Source organism: Plecotus auritus (genome assembly GCF_963455305.1).
Source record: "Plecotus auritus genome assembly, chromosome: 3".
Classification (NCBI taxonomy): Eukaryota; Metazoa; Chordata; class Mammalia; order Chiroptera; family Vespertilionidae; genus Plecotus; species Plecotus auritus.
In genome coordinates this window covers 8282922-8299587 of record NC_137772.1, presented here as the reverse complement: position 1 = coordinate 8299587, position 16666 = coordinate 8282922, and the positions used below count along the sequence as shown (strand labels likewise).

Sequence of the window (16666 nt, the reverse complement as noted above, 5' to 3'; positions counted from 1 at the left end):
CTGGAAATGCTTATAAAGGACCTTCCCCAACCGCAGTGCACACACGTCAGTACCCCCCACCCCCCGGCTCCCGGGCGCTCAGCAGGTTCTCTCAGTGAGGCTCCACGCGCGTGCGGGACAACAGACAGGTTTCTCTGTCCCGTGCCGAGGGATAATGCAGCCCACCCCGTCTTCCTAAATGGCACATCAATAGCATTATTGAAATCTTAAAGGGAAAATCACGACATCCAACGTTTCAGTACGGCTCTCCCCCTCACAGTACACCAGGTGCCCTGTATCATGGAAACAAGCTGCGTCTGCCTACTAGGCAAGAACGGTGAGTCCCTTACGCTTCCTCGCAGAGTCACCGGGAGAAAAAGACGCACAGGGTGTGACGGGGGCTCGGGAGGCAAAGGAGAGGAAGGAGCTCTCTCGTCCTTCTCCGGGAATTTGGCACTGGCAGCCCCCTCGGATCTTTGAGGACATTAGCAGGAGCTCCCCCACACAGAGGAGCGTGCTGGCCGCTGTCTACCTGGGGCCCGCACGCCACTACCCCGTCCTGTACCTGAGCCACTGTCAGTGTGGTGCAAGCTCAAACCTCCCCGCTTCCGGAAGAGGGGAGAATTTCGTCCCCACACTCATGAATCCCATGTTCTTCGGCTTCGCGGGGAGGGGAAAAGGGAAACAGCGAGCCGAGAGGGGCTCTGAGCCCTGACTTCTAAGACACCAGGGAGCCTGAGCGAGCGAGCAAGCAAGCGAGCGAGCGAGTGTGGGAGCGGCCAGCAGGTGTCACTGCAGGAGCGGAGGTGAGCCTGGAGCTGCCCCGCTGCGGGAGCCGCACGCTGATGGAGCCCCGGCCGCCGGCCGCCGGCTGCACCCTGCCCAGGCTCACCTTCTTTTGGCTTCTTCATACTGTAGACTCAGCCTGACCTTTTCAGCTAAATTCGATCTGCTTCTCACTCCGATCTGGCGAAAAACAAAAGGGAAAACGTCCATGAATCCGCTCAAGACGGAAGTTAACTGCTTCTGTTTCTGGGAATTCCGAGTCCTGGAAAAGGCCGAGGAGACGGAGCTGACATTGAGACTCCGGTGGGAGAGGCTGAAGAAGGCACTTGCTCTACAGTCTCCGTAGGGGCAGAACGATGCCTTTTTAACTCACATTGTCTGTCTTTCAAAGACGTTCACATCATTTCCCCCCACATTAAATTTAAGATTAAAAATATCAGGTAAACGTTTCTGGTACCCACGGGTTTATGAAGGTGCACAGGTCAATAAAATTTATGGACTGGAGCTAATGTCCTCATTTAGCACAGGAGCCACATTTTCCATCCTTTAGCTTCCAGCTGCATACAATGTGGAGTAAATAACTTCAGAAATTAATTTTTCAGACAGGCAGGCCCTCTGTTGACCTCTAACTCTTTTACGGTCACAGCCCATAATTCAAAGGCGCCTAAGAGAACACGAAAATCCCCGGGGACTCATTGCAGATCTGCTGATGGCACCCCGAACGGGACAGCGCACCTACGGGCGTGGCTCACCTCTCCGGAAATGCTGGTCTGGGACCCGGCGTCCAGGGTCTGTCTGGAGAGAGAGAGGTGAGAGTTGGCGGGACTGGACCTCAGGTCTGGCTCCGATCGGCCGATGCTCTGGTCCAGGTGGAACCGCTCCTGCAGCTTAGCCAGACTCTGTTCAGGAAACACACAGGACTCCGTGAGCTTAACGCATAAGGGCACAACGCCCACCGTAGAAGTAAATGCAAAGAATGAATCTTCGTGGAAGAAGCCATGACTGCATTGTAGCGGGTACCTAGCACTTTAAATTACTGAAGAAGTAAGAGCAGAATATAATTTTGCACATACACGTGTGACTCTGGTAGTATGTGAGAGCCTGTGAAATGAGTTATCTTAACTTTCCCAAGACACCCTGGGAGTTATTCACCCTGCCGAATAATGGTATCGATCTATTTAATTCAGATATTCCTTATTTTGGGAATCTCATTCTGAAGAAGCCTCTATTTTAATAAGAACTACTCACTCCACACAGTTGAAAGGAGGGAAGCATGGAATCCCTCTAATGCAGTCTCATTTGAGACACAGCAAGGAATCGTCGTACTTAGCTGGTGTCTCGCATGGCGCCATTCTATGCACCTGGACCGGACCCGAGGGATTACGTGGCTCCCATAATGTTAGAGATGGGGAAACTGAGGCCCAGAGGTCGCGACACGCCGTCGATCTGAGCCCGCCTGGGCCGACTGCGCGGCACTGCTAAGGCGACACGCTTGGCTGGGAGAGTGAGTCAAGTGCACGTGCCTCCGTCAGCACGGGGGTGACAGACTGGGCTGGCCTCCGCGGGCGGTGCGAGCAAGCAAACGGCTGGAAAAGGAAAAACTGTAGCTAAACTGGCACCAACGCAAAAGAAACTCACAAAACACTAGTACAAATGGTGAGAAACCGGCCAACTTTATGAAGAACCAAGACTTGATCCTGGTATTTAAAATTCTCATAATGAGAAATTAGAACCATCAGATATCTGATATATATATATATGTAATTTTTACCTAACTTTCTCTATTTTCTTTCAAAGGGATATTTATACAAAATGTGTACACCAAAGGGATAAACCTTAAATGGTCACATCAAATAATACGTCACAGAAAAGAACCCAGGAATTGCTTAGTGACGCTGGTAAGTCTTTTCAATTTTTCCATCTGTGCAGTGAAGAGACTAGCATTTTCCAAACCTGCCTGTGACGACAATGCACTCGATCCTGACTAGTTTTTTTTAAGAAACGGAAGGGCCTAGAAAAGGAAGTCTGAGTGCATTACTGGCGCTAAGCGCGGGCATGTTTCTGTGAGGTTTGTTCTGTGTGTATCCACGGGGGATATATCTGTGAAGGGGTTTTGACATTAAATATATTTCTTACTGTGTGTTGTGGTAAAAGAGGTTTGAAAGTCACAGAAGATACCCAATGCCACTTCAGCTCTACTGTTGATTTCTGTATTTACTAATTATTTTATACTAGGGGCCCAGCGCGGGATTGAAATCGCACGAGGAGGCACCTCGCCTCCCACCGCTGTGAGGAGGCACCCCGCCTCCCACCTCCTCGCGGGGCCACCCTCGCGTGCCTCGCTGCGCATGCAGCCTCCTGCTGATCGGTCGTTACGGCGTGACGGCCATTACCGTATTAGCTCTTTATTAGATAGGATACTGGAGAAATTAAAAGGGAATCTTTTCTTTCCATTTAATCTGGCTTGTGTATAAACCCAAAGTTTATAGGAAGAATCAAAGATGACCTAAATTGCTGACTACTATAAATTTGTTCAAGTTCCATTAACTTTTTTCAAGTGACCTATATTATGTGCATTTCAGAAGTTATTGATTTAATCAGCAGGACCACTGTGAAACAAAAGCAGAATACATCCAAATAAAGTCCTGTCTGTGTTATGATCGTGGCAAAACCACTGGGTGTGAATTGGAGTCCTGTCACCAGCTGTGTGACTTTCAGTGAGTTACTTACTTTTCTGTGCCATGATTTCCTTGTCTGTAAATTTGGGATAATAAAAGTGCCCATCTTTAGGTTGTTGTGATAATTAAGTGAATTATTTCTATGCAAGGTGCACAGAGATTGTCTGGCACAGAGCCAATACTTTAAGTATTTGTTATTATTGCTGTTGTCTTTCCTATTTGATCTCTCAAATTATTTCAAAACTGCCAAAATGCAAAATTATATGGGTTCAAGGATATTTACCTAAGTTCAGCTAGCATTTTGAAAACTGGCATGAAGTAGCTGAATGTAGTATTTAAGTTTAGAGGTTCTATTAGGAATGCAAACATCACCACTGGCCCTAACATTTTCCCAAAGACATAGACGAAAGCCTCACTGGGTGGGGGAAGACTCCAAATATCTGAAATACAGAGACTTCTCCACACTGCGATGGTCATGGATGGAGGAGGGGAGGAGGCAGAGATATCTGAAATACAGAGACCTCTCCACACTGCGATGGTCATGGATGGAGGAGGGGAGGAGGCAGAGATATCTGAAATACAGAGACTTCTCCGCGCTGTGACGGTCATGGATGGAGGAGGGGAGGAGGCAGAGATATCTGAAATACAGAGACCTCTCCGCGCTGTGACGGTCATGGATGGAGAAGCGGGGGAGGCAGAGATATCTGAAATACAGAGACTTCTCCGCACTGTGACAGTCATGGATGGAGGAGGGGAGGAGGCAGAGATATCTGAAATACAGAGACTTCTCTGCGCAATGATGGTCATGGATGGAGGAGGGGAGGAGGCAGAGATATCTGAAATACAGAGACCTCTCCGCACTGTGACAGTCATGGATGGAGGAGGGGAGGAGGCAGAGATATCTGAAATACAGAGACTTCTCTGCGCAATGATGGTCATGGATGGAGGAGGGGAGGAGGCAGAGATATCTGAAATACAGAGACCTCTCCGTGCTGTGACGGTCATGGATGGAGGAGAGGGGGGAGGCAGAGATATCTGAAATACAGAGACTTCTCCACACTGCGATGGTCATGGATGGAGGAGGGGAGGAGGCAGAGATATCTGAAATACAGAGACCTCTCCACACTGCGATGGTCATGGATGGAGGAGGGGAGGAGGCAGAGATATCTGAAATACAGAGACTTCTCCGCGCTGTGACGGTCATGGATGGAGGAGGGGAGGAGGCAGAGATATCTGAAATACAGAGACCTCTCCGCGCTGTGACGGTCATGGATGGAGAAGCGGGGGAGGCAGAGATATCTGAAATACAGAGACTTCTCCGCACTGTGACAGTCATGGATGGAGGAGGGGAGGAGGCAGAGATATCTGAAATACAGAGACTTCTCTGCGCAATGATGGTCATGGATGGAGGAGGGGAGGAGGCAGAGATATCTGAAATACAGAGACCTCTCCGTGCTGTGACGGTCATGGATGGAGGAGAGGGGGGAGGCAGAGATATCTGAAATACAGAGACTTCTCCACACTGTGCCGGCCATGGATGGAGGAGGGGAGGAGGCAGAGATATCTGAAATACAGAGACTTCTCCGCGCTGTGCCGGCCATGGATGGAGGAGGGGAGGAGGCAGAGATATCTGAAATACAGAGACTTCTCCGCGCTGTGACGGTCATGGATGGAGGAGGGGAGGAGGCAGAGATATCTGAAATACAGAGACTTCTCTGCACTGTGACGGTCATGGATGGAGGAGGGGAGGAGGCAGAGATATCTGAAATACAGAGACTTCTCCGCGCTGTGACGGTCATGGATGGAGGAGGGGAGGAGGCAGAGATATCTGAAATACAGAGACTTCTCCGCGCTGTGACGGTCATGGATGGAGGAGAGGGGGGAGGCAGAGATATCTGAAATACAGAGACTTCTCCGCGCTGTGCCGGCCATGGATGGAGGAGGGGGAGGAGGCAGAGATATCTGAAATACAGAGACCTCTCCGCGCTGTGCCGGCCATGGATGGAGGAGGGGAGGAGGCAGAGATATCTGAAATACAGAGACCTCTCCGCACTGTGACAGTCATGGATGGAGGAGGGGAGGAGGCAGAGATATCTGAAATACAGAGACTTCTCTGCGCAATGATGGTCATGGATGGAGGAGGGGAGGAGGCAGAGATATCTGAAATACAGAGACCTCTCCGTGCTGTGACGGTCATGGATGGAGGAGAGGGGGGAGGCAGAGATATCTGAAATACAGAGACTTCTCCACACTGTGCCGGCCATGGATGGAGGAGGGGAGGAGGCAGAGATATCTGAAATACAGAGACTTCTCCGCACTGTGACGGTCATGGATGGAGGAGGGGGAGGAGGCAGAGATATCTGAAATACAGAGACTTCTCCGCGCTGTGACGGTCATGGATGCAGGTTGGGGGGGAGGCAGAGATATCTGAAATACAGAGACTTCTCCGCGCTGTGACCGTCATGGATGGAGGAGGGGAGGAGGCAGAGATATCTGAAATACAGAGACTTCTCTGCGCTGTGATGGTCATGGATGGAGGAGGGGAGGAGGCAGAGATATCTGAAATACAGTGACTTCTCTGCGCTGTGATGGTCATGGATGGAGGAGGGGAGGAGGCAGAGATATCTGAAATACAGAGACTTTTCCGCGCTGTGACGGTCATGGATGGAGGAGGGGAGGAGGCAGAGATATCTGAAATACAGAGACCTCTCCGCGCTGTGCCGGCCATGGATGGAGGAGGGGGAGGAGGCAGAGATATCTGAAATACAGAGACCTCTCCGCGCTGTGCCGGCCATGGATGGAGGAGGGGGAGGAGGCAGAGATATCTGAAATACAGAGACCTCTCCGCGCTGTGCCGGCCATGGATGGAGGAGGGGAGGAGGCAGAGATATCTGAAATACAGAGACCTCTCCGCGCTGTGCCGGCCATGGATGGAGGAGGGGAGGAGGCAGAGATATCTGAAATACAGAGACTTCTCCGCGCTGTGACGGTCATGGATGCAGGAGAGGAGGAGGCAGAGATATCTGAAATACAGAGACCTCTCCGCGCTGTGCCGGCCATGGATGGAGGAGGGGAGGAGGCAGAGATATCTGAAATACAGAGACTTCTCCACACTGTGACGGTCATGGATGCAGGAGAGGAGGAGGCAGAGATATCTGAAATACAGAGACTTCTCCACACTGTGACGGTCATGGATGCAGGAGAGGAGGAGGCAGAGATATCTGAAATACAGAGACTTCTCCGCGCTGTGCCGGCCATGGATGGAGGAGGGGAGGAGGCAGAGATATCTGAAATACAGAGACTTCTCCGTGCTGTGACGGTCATGGATGGAGGAGGGGAGGAGGCAGAGATATCTGAAATACAGAGACTTCTCCGCGCTGTGACGGTCATGGATGGAGGAGGGGAGGAGGCAGAGATATCTGAAATACAGAGACCTCTCCGCGCTGTGACGGTCATGGATGGAGGAGGGGGAGGAGGCAGAGATATCTGAAATACAGAGACCTCTCCGCGCTGTGACGGTCATGGATGGAGGAGGGGAGGAGGCAGAGATATCTGAAATACAGAGACCTCTCCGCGCTGTGCCGGCCATGGATGGAGGAGGGGCGGAGGCAGAGACCTCGGCTGTCTGCTAAGTGGAGACGCTCGGAATGCAGACTGCGGATCACCGCATGGTGGTGGTTTTTTGGTTTCCACACGCAGGGCTGGGTCACGGGGACCTGAGACCTGTATGCTGAGGTTCCAGGGGTAGCGAGGGGCTCTCCTGTGCCAAGCAGACCCCCCAGGTGACCACCCAGCCACCCCGCTGCGGGGCCAGCATTCCCCACGCCACTCGGACAACCACCTGGGCGGACGAGCTTCCCTAAGATCCTCACACAGATCCCCGCCCCTCAAGGCAGGACTTCTACCTACGGATGGCAGGAGCCATCCCTTCACGGGTCCCGGGCTGAGGACCAGGGGCTTAGGTGACCCGGCTTGTCAGGGTCCGCCTGAAGTTCCGGTGAGCCGCAGGGCGCACACGGATGCTCATCTCCTCGCGTGGCTGCAGGACCCACCACTCACTGACTTACAGGTCAGGGACCTCGGGAGCGTGTTCCCCTCCAGGCAGTGCTGGAGCCGTAACCATCTGCTCCGGGCCAGTGTCGCACGGAGGGGAGGGTGATGGAGGGCCCTCCGACCCGGATGGAGAAATCTGCCTCCAGGGGAGTTTCTGGGCCCCGGAAGGCAGTGGTTGGACTTGGCAAGGTGCCCCGTAACATACCTGCATCAGATCCTGTTTTTCTTTCTCTCCTGAGCTGATAGCCTTTCTGATGGACTTCAGTTCCGTGAGAATGGCTTTGGCCTCACTAAGCTCATAGCCACTCTGGCCTCCGGACATTTTTTTATCAATTCTGTTAAAAGAAAAAAAAAAGAGAGAGAGAGAGAAGGAAAAAAAGTTAAAGAATGACCGAGTACAAGTTCAACAGGCAGGAGGGACTGGTCTGGGTTGGGTTAGTTGGCTGACTGCTTTAGTCCTTGACTCTCACATGTCAGCATCTTCCTTCAGAGAGGAGAGCACCTCTGTCTCTTCCAGCCACTTCCAGCCGGGATTGCCCCCGCCTCCCGCCTCCCACCTCCCGCCTCCTACCTCCCTCCCCCAGGCCCTTCCCCATCACTTTCATGCCTCTTTGCTTTCGGTCTGCTGGGTGACCCCACTGCCAGCAGAACTCAAACGGCATCACAGGCTGAGAAAGGGCCAGGGCGCTGGCAAACGACCTAGCAGAGGAACAAGCACAGGTGTCCAGGGTTCAGACCGCGGGCGGCCGAGTTCACTGCGGAAGGCCTGCAGACCCAGCCACGCCGCGGCCGAGTTCACTGCGGAAGGCCTGCAGACCCAGCCACGCCGCAGCCGGCAGCCGGCAGGCCTTCCTACACGGCAGCGCTTGTTGCTCACACCGGCGAGCGCCCTGTGACCTCTGGATCGTGCGTTAGTCTCTCCTTCCTTTTCAATATACGAGGTGTATCTACTCCGCGTTTGTCAGGGTTGGGAGTGGGGGTAAACTGCTTGCCTTGCCGAATGAGGTCAAGTCCAGGAATAAGGCAGAAGGGCAGGCAAGCTCACCTGTCAACCCCACTGACTAGTCTTCAGTGGCTGACGTGCTGCCCTGCGGGTCTGCTTCCCCAACGCCCTCGCAGCTCCCCTGGCCGCCCCTGTCCGACCGACGGCGGCATGGACCCAAGTCTCTGTGTCTGAGGGGCTCCACCGGCTGACCCCGCCCTCCGTAAGCGACGGTCAGCACCTCCCCTCTCGCACTGCCGGCTCCCCCACCACCTGCCCAGGGCCCATGCTGGACACGGCCCTGCCTGTCCGCAGCCCACGGCCCTCCTTCTCTGCAGGCTTTCCCACGGCGAAGAGCCAGCCGTCACGTCACAGAAGACGGGCTCTCCGCTCACTGGACTTTCAACATTTAACAATCTGTGTTTGTTTCCACGTGACGGACATCATCTGAGAAACCAAAGCCAAGGCCTTCGCGGTCACTCTTCCCGTTTCCCCAAACAAGTAAACCTGGTGCACACAACGCACTCCCCAAGTGCGAGCTTAGCAACTGTTTTGTGCTGCTCAGCAAAGAAGCAAAGTCTTCAGGAACCTGGCAAAGTAAAATCGGTTTCATCAAAGGCCACCTGAAGATGGATGGAGTGCCGCGAACAAAGCCATGCATTAAGCACGCACGGCGTTGGGGTGGGAAGGGACCCTGGAGACCCCTGTCACCTCCTCCGAGTGAAGAAGCCGAGGCCAGAGGTGATGCAGACTTAGCCCCGACGTGGCCTCAACACTCAGCCGCTCCGGGACTCTTCACAATGACAGCCTCGGCCTGGGCTCTTGGGACTGGGACACCGAGAGTCTTTGATGAAAACACTGGGAGCACTGTGGATGTTGGCTAATTCCATTTATTTGGGGAGGGACTTATCAGTGAAGTTGATGGGTCCCTGAAGTATTACACTTAGTGGAGGCAAAATTCTTATTTATTTATTTATTTTTTAAAGCTCACTTGCCTACTACCTTCCTTTTATCAGTGGAGACCCAATGTACACTCTCTCTCTCTCTCTCTCTCTCTCTCTCTCTCTCTCTATATATATATATATATATATATATATATATATATATATATATATATATATATTTTTTTTTATTGATTTGTTACAGAGAGAAAAGGAGAGGGATAGAGAGTTAGAAACATCCATCAGCTGCCTCCTGCACACCCCCTACTGGGTATGTGCCCGCAACCAAGGTCCATGCCCTTGACTGGAATCGAACCTGGGACCCTTGAGTCTGCAGGCCGATGCTCTATCCACTGAGCCAAACCAGTTAGGGCCAAAATTCTTATTTTGATTTTTTAAAAATTCTGTTTGAGTCTATGAAATGGCTAGTAATAGGTGTCTCAAACTATGTCAAAGTGAATTTCTAAAGCCCAAGTAATTTTTCCCTATTTGGGTAAAACCTTCAGAATTCAACAGTAAAACAAACCTCTAATTCAGATATCAACTTTGACATTTGAAAATAAAACAGCAGCCTGGCCAGTGTAGCTCAGCGGTTGAGCATCGACCCAGGAACCAAGAAGCCACCAGTTCAAGTCCTGGTCAGGGCACAGGCCCGGGTTGCTGGCTCCATCCCCGGTGTGGGGCATGCAGGAGGCAGCCAATCAGTGATTCTCTCTCTCTCATCATTGATGCTTCTATCTCCCCGCCCCTTCCTCTCTCTCTAAAAAAAAAAATCAATAAAAATAAGATAAAAAAGCAGGTAAGCTGTTTTCAGGAATAAACTTTACCTTTTAAAAATAAAAGCAGAACTCCCTCAAGACTGCAAATTTAAATGTTAGCGAGCTTTACAAACAGATGAACATTTCCTGGCTATCGGTGGCTCCCCTGAATGCTGAATCTGAGAGGCAGGCGCAGCCCAGCCCCGTGCCCCAGCGCCCTCGGGTCTGTCTGTCTCCCCCACTCCTGCCCCTTGGAGCCTCTCTGCTCTCACTGTGCCCCCACCCCCTCCCTGCGGAGCAGAATGTGGGGGGCATGTTACCTCCACCTCTCTTCCCTTCCTCCTCCACCTTTCATCTTCCATCTTTTTTCTCTTTTGACCCTAACTGACAATATAATAAAATATTAGCATTATTTGCTGATTTTTAAAACAAAGTACTGTTTTTTGTTCTTAATTTGAGAAATACCATTTTATGTTTTTCCCTAATTTTTTTTTTTAAACCTTTACGTTTGTGTGTCCCTGTAATTAATGTTTATCTGTGTCTTAGTCTTTTCTGGAAGAGAAGAAATTGCCATCTGCACACCTTCCCGGAAAGTAAGTCCCCCGGAGCCAGGCTTCCTTGGGACCTGTGCTTGCCTGCTGGGGCCTCACCACCTCCCCTCCGATCCGAGTGAACACGGAGGGGCAGGGCAATAGCCTCTTCCTGGGCTCCATCTACACTCATGCTGCACTATCGCTTAGGCCAAGGTCAAATCTGGGGCCACAGAGTGAACGACATGAATAACTTAGAGGATAAAACCCCATTCACTCATCCGGCATAAACCACTGTACCACGTACATGAAAGCCCGGGTTTAAGTTACATTGTAACTCCAGATTCAACAAAAATGTTCCGTTCTATTGTGAATAAGTGAAAAGTTGCAAAAGCCTGCAATGCGATTCTATTTAAATCTTTTCTTGAAATATGCTTTCTGTCCTAACCCCAAGTAAAAGTCCCTTTATAGCACCAGCAATGTCGTTTCTTGAAGATATGGTCGCTGGGCTCCATCAATTACTATCCAATGTCCTGGTAGGAGGTGGCTGAGGCTGGAATGGGAACAGCTGTACTCTGCCGCCGGGGGAGACAGACAAGGGAGGCTGCTGATGTTAGATACCACGTCCTCCTCCTCCGGCTGGCGCGACCAGCATCACTGCGGGAGAATGCCTGCATTTTTACAACAAACGGCTATTGTTTCCTTGTGGAATGTTATTGACAGATTCTTAAACATGCCTCAGATTCCTATAAAAACTGAGACAATACGGCTTTGTTTCATCAATATAACAAAGACTGCAAGTTTGGCTAACCTTCGACCCCCGGTGGTGACGCGGGTTACACTTTCACGTGCCTGAAAAATGTTTAACGTGTGGCTCAACCTTGGGTGGTGCGCTCCCGAATCTGTCTCCCCCCATGCCTGCCACAAAGCCCCCTTTATGCTGCGACGCAACTACTGAACGACACATTTGTGTCCCCTGGATCTGCCCACATTTCAGGGGGCTCTCAAGCAACGGAACTCTTCGAAGAGCGACCTTTAACCCCGCCTGGGCTCCTAAAACACACCTGGGGTCAGAGCAGACACAGGATACTTTAGCCCCCGCCCCATGGCTAACATGCGCTCATATCTGAGAGCCACGAGGGTGGGCGTGTCTGGAAGAACACCATGGTCAGGATTCCAGGCGGTGAGTGGGCAGAAGAGGAGCCACCAAACCAGTGTCTGAAAGTCAAGTCACATGACTGGTGATCCAGAGTGACTGGGCATCCGAGATACGACTCGTCACCCAACACGTGAACAATCAGTGAGTCTGCCGGCCGTGACACAGGGTCTTTAGAAGGGGGGCGCCTTGCTAGCTGGGACTGCCACTGAGGGAGACACGGGGAGGATGGGACCCTGCGTGATGGAGGAATCTCTGCAGACACTGCCCCGCAGCGGGTGCACGCGCCCTGCATCAGAGAAGGGAAGTCAAGGCAGCGAACGCCTTCGGGGGACGAGGCCCTCCAGCCTCTCTGTGGTCATGGGCCGTGAGCCATGCTGCCTCCTGGCATGGGAAGCCCTGGGGGTGGGGGCTGGGAGGCCCTGTGGGTGGGGGCCGGGAGGCCCTGGAGGTGGGGGCCGGGAGACCCTGTGGGTGGGGGCTGGGAGGCCCTGTGGGTGGGGGCTGGGAGACCCTGTGGGTGGGGGGCAGGAGGCCCTGGGGGTGGGGGCCGGGAGACCCTGTGGGTGGGGGGCAGGAGGCCCTGGGGGTTGGGAGCCGGGAGACCCTGTGGGTGGGCGCCGGGAGGCCCTGTGGGTGGGAGCTGGGAGGCCCTGTGGGTCGGGGCCCGCAGGCCCTGTGCCTGGGGGCTGGGAGGCCCTGTGGGTGGGAGCTGGGAGGCCCTGTGGGTGGGGGCTGGGAGGCCCTATGGGGGGGGGGGGTTGGGAGGCCCTGTGGGTGGGGGCAGGAGGCCCTATGGGGGGGGTTGGGAGGCCCTGTGGGTGGGGGCTGGGAGGCCCTATGGGGGGGGGTTGGGAGGCCCTGTGGGTGGGGGCTGGGAGGCCCTATGGGGGGGGGGTTGGGAGGCCCTGTGGGTGGGGGCTGGGAGGCCCTGTGGGTGGGGGCAGGAGGCCCTGGGGGTCGGGGCCGGGAGGCCCTGTGGTGGGGGCTGGGAGGCCCTGTGGGTGGGGCCCGGGAGGCCCTGTGCATGGGGGCTGGGAGGCCCTGTGGGTGGGGGCAGGAGGCCCTGGGGGTCGGGGCCGAGAGGCCCTGTGGTGGGGGCAGGGAGGCCCTGTGGGTGGGGGCAGGAGGCCCTGGGGGTCGGGGCCGGGAGGCCCTGTGGTGGGGGCTGGGAGGCCCTGTGGGTGGGGGCTAGGAGGCCCTGTGGGTGGGGACCGGGAGGCCCTGTGGTGGGGGGCGGGAGGCCCTGTGGGTGGGGACCGGGAGGCCCTGTGGTGGGGGGCGGGAGGCCCTGTGGTGGGGGGCGGGAGGCCCTGGGGTGGGGGCCGGGAGAGTAGGGAGGTCTTGGGGCCTGTCAGAGTCTAGCTAGGTCGGCCTCGGCAGCAGGGGGAACAGTGGCTTCCGGGGCTGGGAATGGGCATGGGTTTCCGGTTCCCGCACCCTGCGTCTCGTGTCTTGTCCTTGAACCTGTGAAGGGCCTGGGAAGGACAGGGCACCAGGAAGTGGGGGACTCCTCACCTCCTGTGTTGACAGTCCCCTGCTCCCTGAGGTCAGCCCCGGGGAGACTCCAGGCCACGCCGGGGATGAGGGGGGCAGAGGCACCTCCAGCCCGGCCCAAGCCCCGGGGATGCGCTCAGTGCAGCCTGGAGGAGAATGTGGGGGGCACGTCCTGCGTCTCTCAGCTCCACACCTCAATCCTGGAGCAGCCCGCAGGCACCAGGCGATGAGCGAGCTTTTCACTGGTTTCCCTGGGTCTCCAATGAGTAATAAAAACTTGAGCCCTTTTCAAAGTACATAGATTTCCCCAAGTGTGTAGGTTGTGGGTTGATTTTTATTTCTCGGTGCAGAGCTTTGAGCTCTTACCTGTGTGTTTCCCTGAGAAACGTCGTGTGGGACCTGCACTTGCATTTCCTTTGCACGAGTTAGGGGGCTGGGAGCTACCCTGAGGCCACCTTCAGGATCGTTATACTCACTGTTGTAGGGTCTCAAAGCCTTGTTCCTTATAGAGCAGTTCCTGCTTCATCTGCGAGAGTTCCCGCTTCAGCTTTTTAACCTTTTGTGAGAAATCAATGTAAAGACGCATGTTTGTAAATAATTGGCAACACTGTTTTAAAAGATAATCCATTAGTAAACTATTAAACACATGAACACAGCCCTCAGTTGAACATTCACTCTGCTAGTTTCTCCTTGACATAAATTCTGTGCCCGGCAGATTAATTATGTATAAATTATCAGTGGCCGACATTACTGCTGATATTAACCCTCGGCATCCACTTAGCATCATTCCTCTGAGCGCCACGTCACCATTGTCTCCAGTTTGTGACAAACAGCCAGGAAGGGAGAGTCGGCTTTAAACCAAGGCATCGCTAACTCTAGGAGCTTGGACGCCTCCTGCCCAGGCTCCAGGACCTCTGGCCACGCCTCTGCCTCTCAGACAGGCCAGCAGTGCCGCCTCAGGGCCCCCGCACATGCTGTTCCCTCTGCTGGAGCACTCTCCCCAGGTCACCAGTCGCTGACCCCTGGTCACTCAGGTCTCAGCCACACGTCACCTGTCCTAGCCACCCACTCACGCACTACTCTGTTTTATTCGGTTCCCAGCATTTTTCAAAAGCTACACTTTCCTGTGCCCTGGCTTACTGCCTGTCCCCGTGGGAAAGGACCCCGCACCACACCAGTTGTAGTCCAAGCTTCCAGAACACGACCAGGCTAACAAATATTTGATGTCAAACTGATAAAAAGTATTTTTTTTTTTTCGTACTGCCAAATATGTTCCTTGATAATAACACCACGAAGGTCTGGTGGGTCAGAGAAGCAGCAGCCTGGAGGGGCGAGATCAGCGGCCTCCACCGGCCGTCACACTTGCCTCTAGGCCAGCGGTCGGCACACTCATTAGTCAACAGAGCGGCAAACCGCGGCTCTAGGCTAAGGCACAACCTAAGTTTCAGGCACATCCTGTTATACATTATTTCTATGTGCTTTTGGACTTTTATTTCCTGTTCATGCTACCGATTCCACAAATATTTACTGACTCTGCTCTAGGTGCCAGGTCCTGGGGCTGCTGTGTGAACAGACAGACACAATCTTGGCCCTCAATGGTCTTTAAAACAAACAAAACTTTATAACTGTCCCAACTTCCACGGGTACTTACGGTGTTTGTTTGTTTGTTTTTGTTTTTATATTTTTATTGATTTCAGAGAGGAAAGGAAAGAGAGAGATAGAAACTTCAACAATGAGAGAATCATTGATCGGCTGCCTCCTGCACGCCCCCTACTGGGGATCGAGCTCGCAATCCAGGCATGTGCCCTTGACCGGAATCAAACCCGGGACCCTTCAGTCTGCAGGCCGACGCTCTATCCACTGAGCCACACCGGTTAGGGCTCAGTGTTGCTGTTTTTATAATTTTATTTTTTCCAACAACATCTCCCCCCTTTGCCCTCTTCAACCTCCCACCCCCACCCCCACTATCACCACACTGATGTCCATGTCCATGAGCTCTCTCCCCGCCTTTTCGTTCTCAATCCTTCCCCCTCCCCCCTTCAATGGTCTTCTAGAACCACGGGGCAGCCAGACACCGAGCAAGCAATCACCCAGTGGGATGAGTCTCGCCAGGGAGCACAGGGACATAAAGGGACCGTTCGGGACACGTCAGGACACAGAAGGGGCTTGGGCCCTGAGGTGGTCGGAGGTCCCAGACACAGCCTGCTGGGGAAGTGATGGGTAGGCTGAGAGGCTCGGTGGCCTGCACGTGGTGGGAAGGGTTCTCAGAAGGTAGAGCTTGTGGACAAACCCTCTCCCGGGGGAGGGGGAGCTCAGCAAACCTCTGGGGTCCCAGAGGAGGCGTGTGACGTGAGACGGGACTGGAAAAAGAGGTCTGGTTAGGTAGGGCTTGCAGCCACGTGAAGGAATTCTACGTCTCATCCTCCGGACAGTAAGAATCAGGGAGGGATCTGAAAGGATGATCTGCTTCAGATTTTAAAGGTCACTGTGAGGGCTGGTGAGCAGACCAGAGGGGCCAGCAGGGGCCACGCCACCAGCACTGCGGGCTGGCGCACGGGCAGTGCCATAGCGGCAGAGCCCAGAGGAAGAGCATCGTGGAGGTAGGTCCACAGGACGTGGGGATGGACCAGGCGTGGCGGGTGGGGGAGAAGATGTGGCAAAGGGCACGTCCAAGGTCTTGACTTGCCAGTTGGGTGCACGAAGGTGCTTTCCTGAAGACTGGGACCAGATATGGGGGAAAGATCAGGGTTTTCTTTAAGACATTTTCCGGAGACCCGTGAGACTTCAGGGCAATTGGAACACGTGGACTTGATGCTCGTAAGAAGTGTCTGGACTAGAGATACGAAAACAGGACTTCACTGCTACTACGCAGAGCAGAGAGCAGCTTAGGATCCGGCAGAATTTTTTAAAAACTACAATTGTAAGTTTTACTAGTATCATGGCATCACAGTGCTTGTAAGATCCAAGACAAACTGGGATTGTAGCAAAATGACCCAAACAGATCTATGGCCCTTATTTCAGTTTAGGAACTTCATGATTCCTGATCCCACCCCAACTGAAGACGGGAAGTGCCCACAGTCCCGGAGCCTGGGTTCCTGTCCCTGACGTACTAGACTTTCTGCAGCCCCAGCCAACCATCCAATGGTCCAGACCGTTCCTAAGGAATCAAACCGCACAGCCCAGAACTCTGAAGTGGGGGCGAAAGAGCCGTGACTTCACATCCCCTGCTTCCTATGCTGACGACACCAAAGCAACTGGCATTTCAAATTGATTTCCAAGCTATTTCTGAAAGCCAGGAAGTTGCTG

General features: G+C 53.6%; 1 protein-coding gene across 1 annotated transcript in view; it reads right to left on the bottom strand.

Annotated features, from left to right (window-relative positions):
• WWC2 (WW and C2 domain containing 2) overlaps window positions 1–16666 on the bottom strand; it is a 149084-nt gene that overhangs the window by 43335 nt on the left and 89083 nt on the right. Inside the window, 4 exon segments of the mRNA XM_080662262.1 lie at window positions 872–945; window positions 1518–1664; window positions 7702–7831; window positions 13837–13916. Of these exon segments, the coding sequence (XP_080518388.1) occupies window positions 872–945; window positions 1518–1664; window positions 7702–7831; window positions 13837–13916 (431 nt within the window).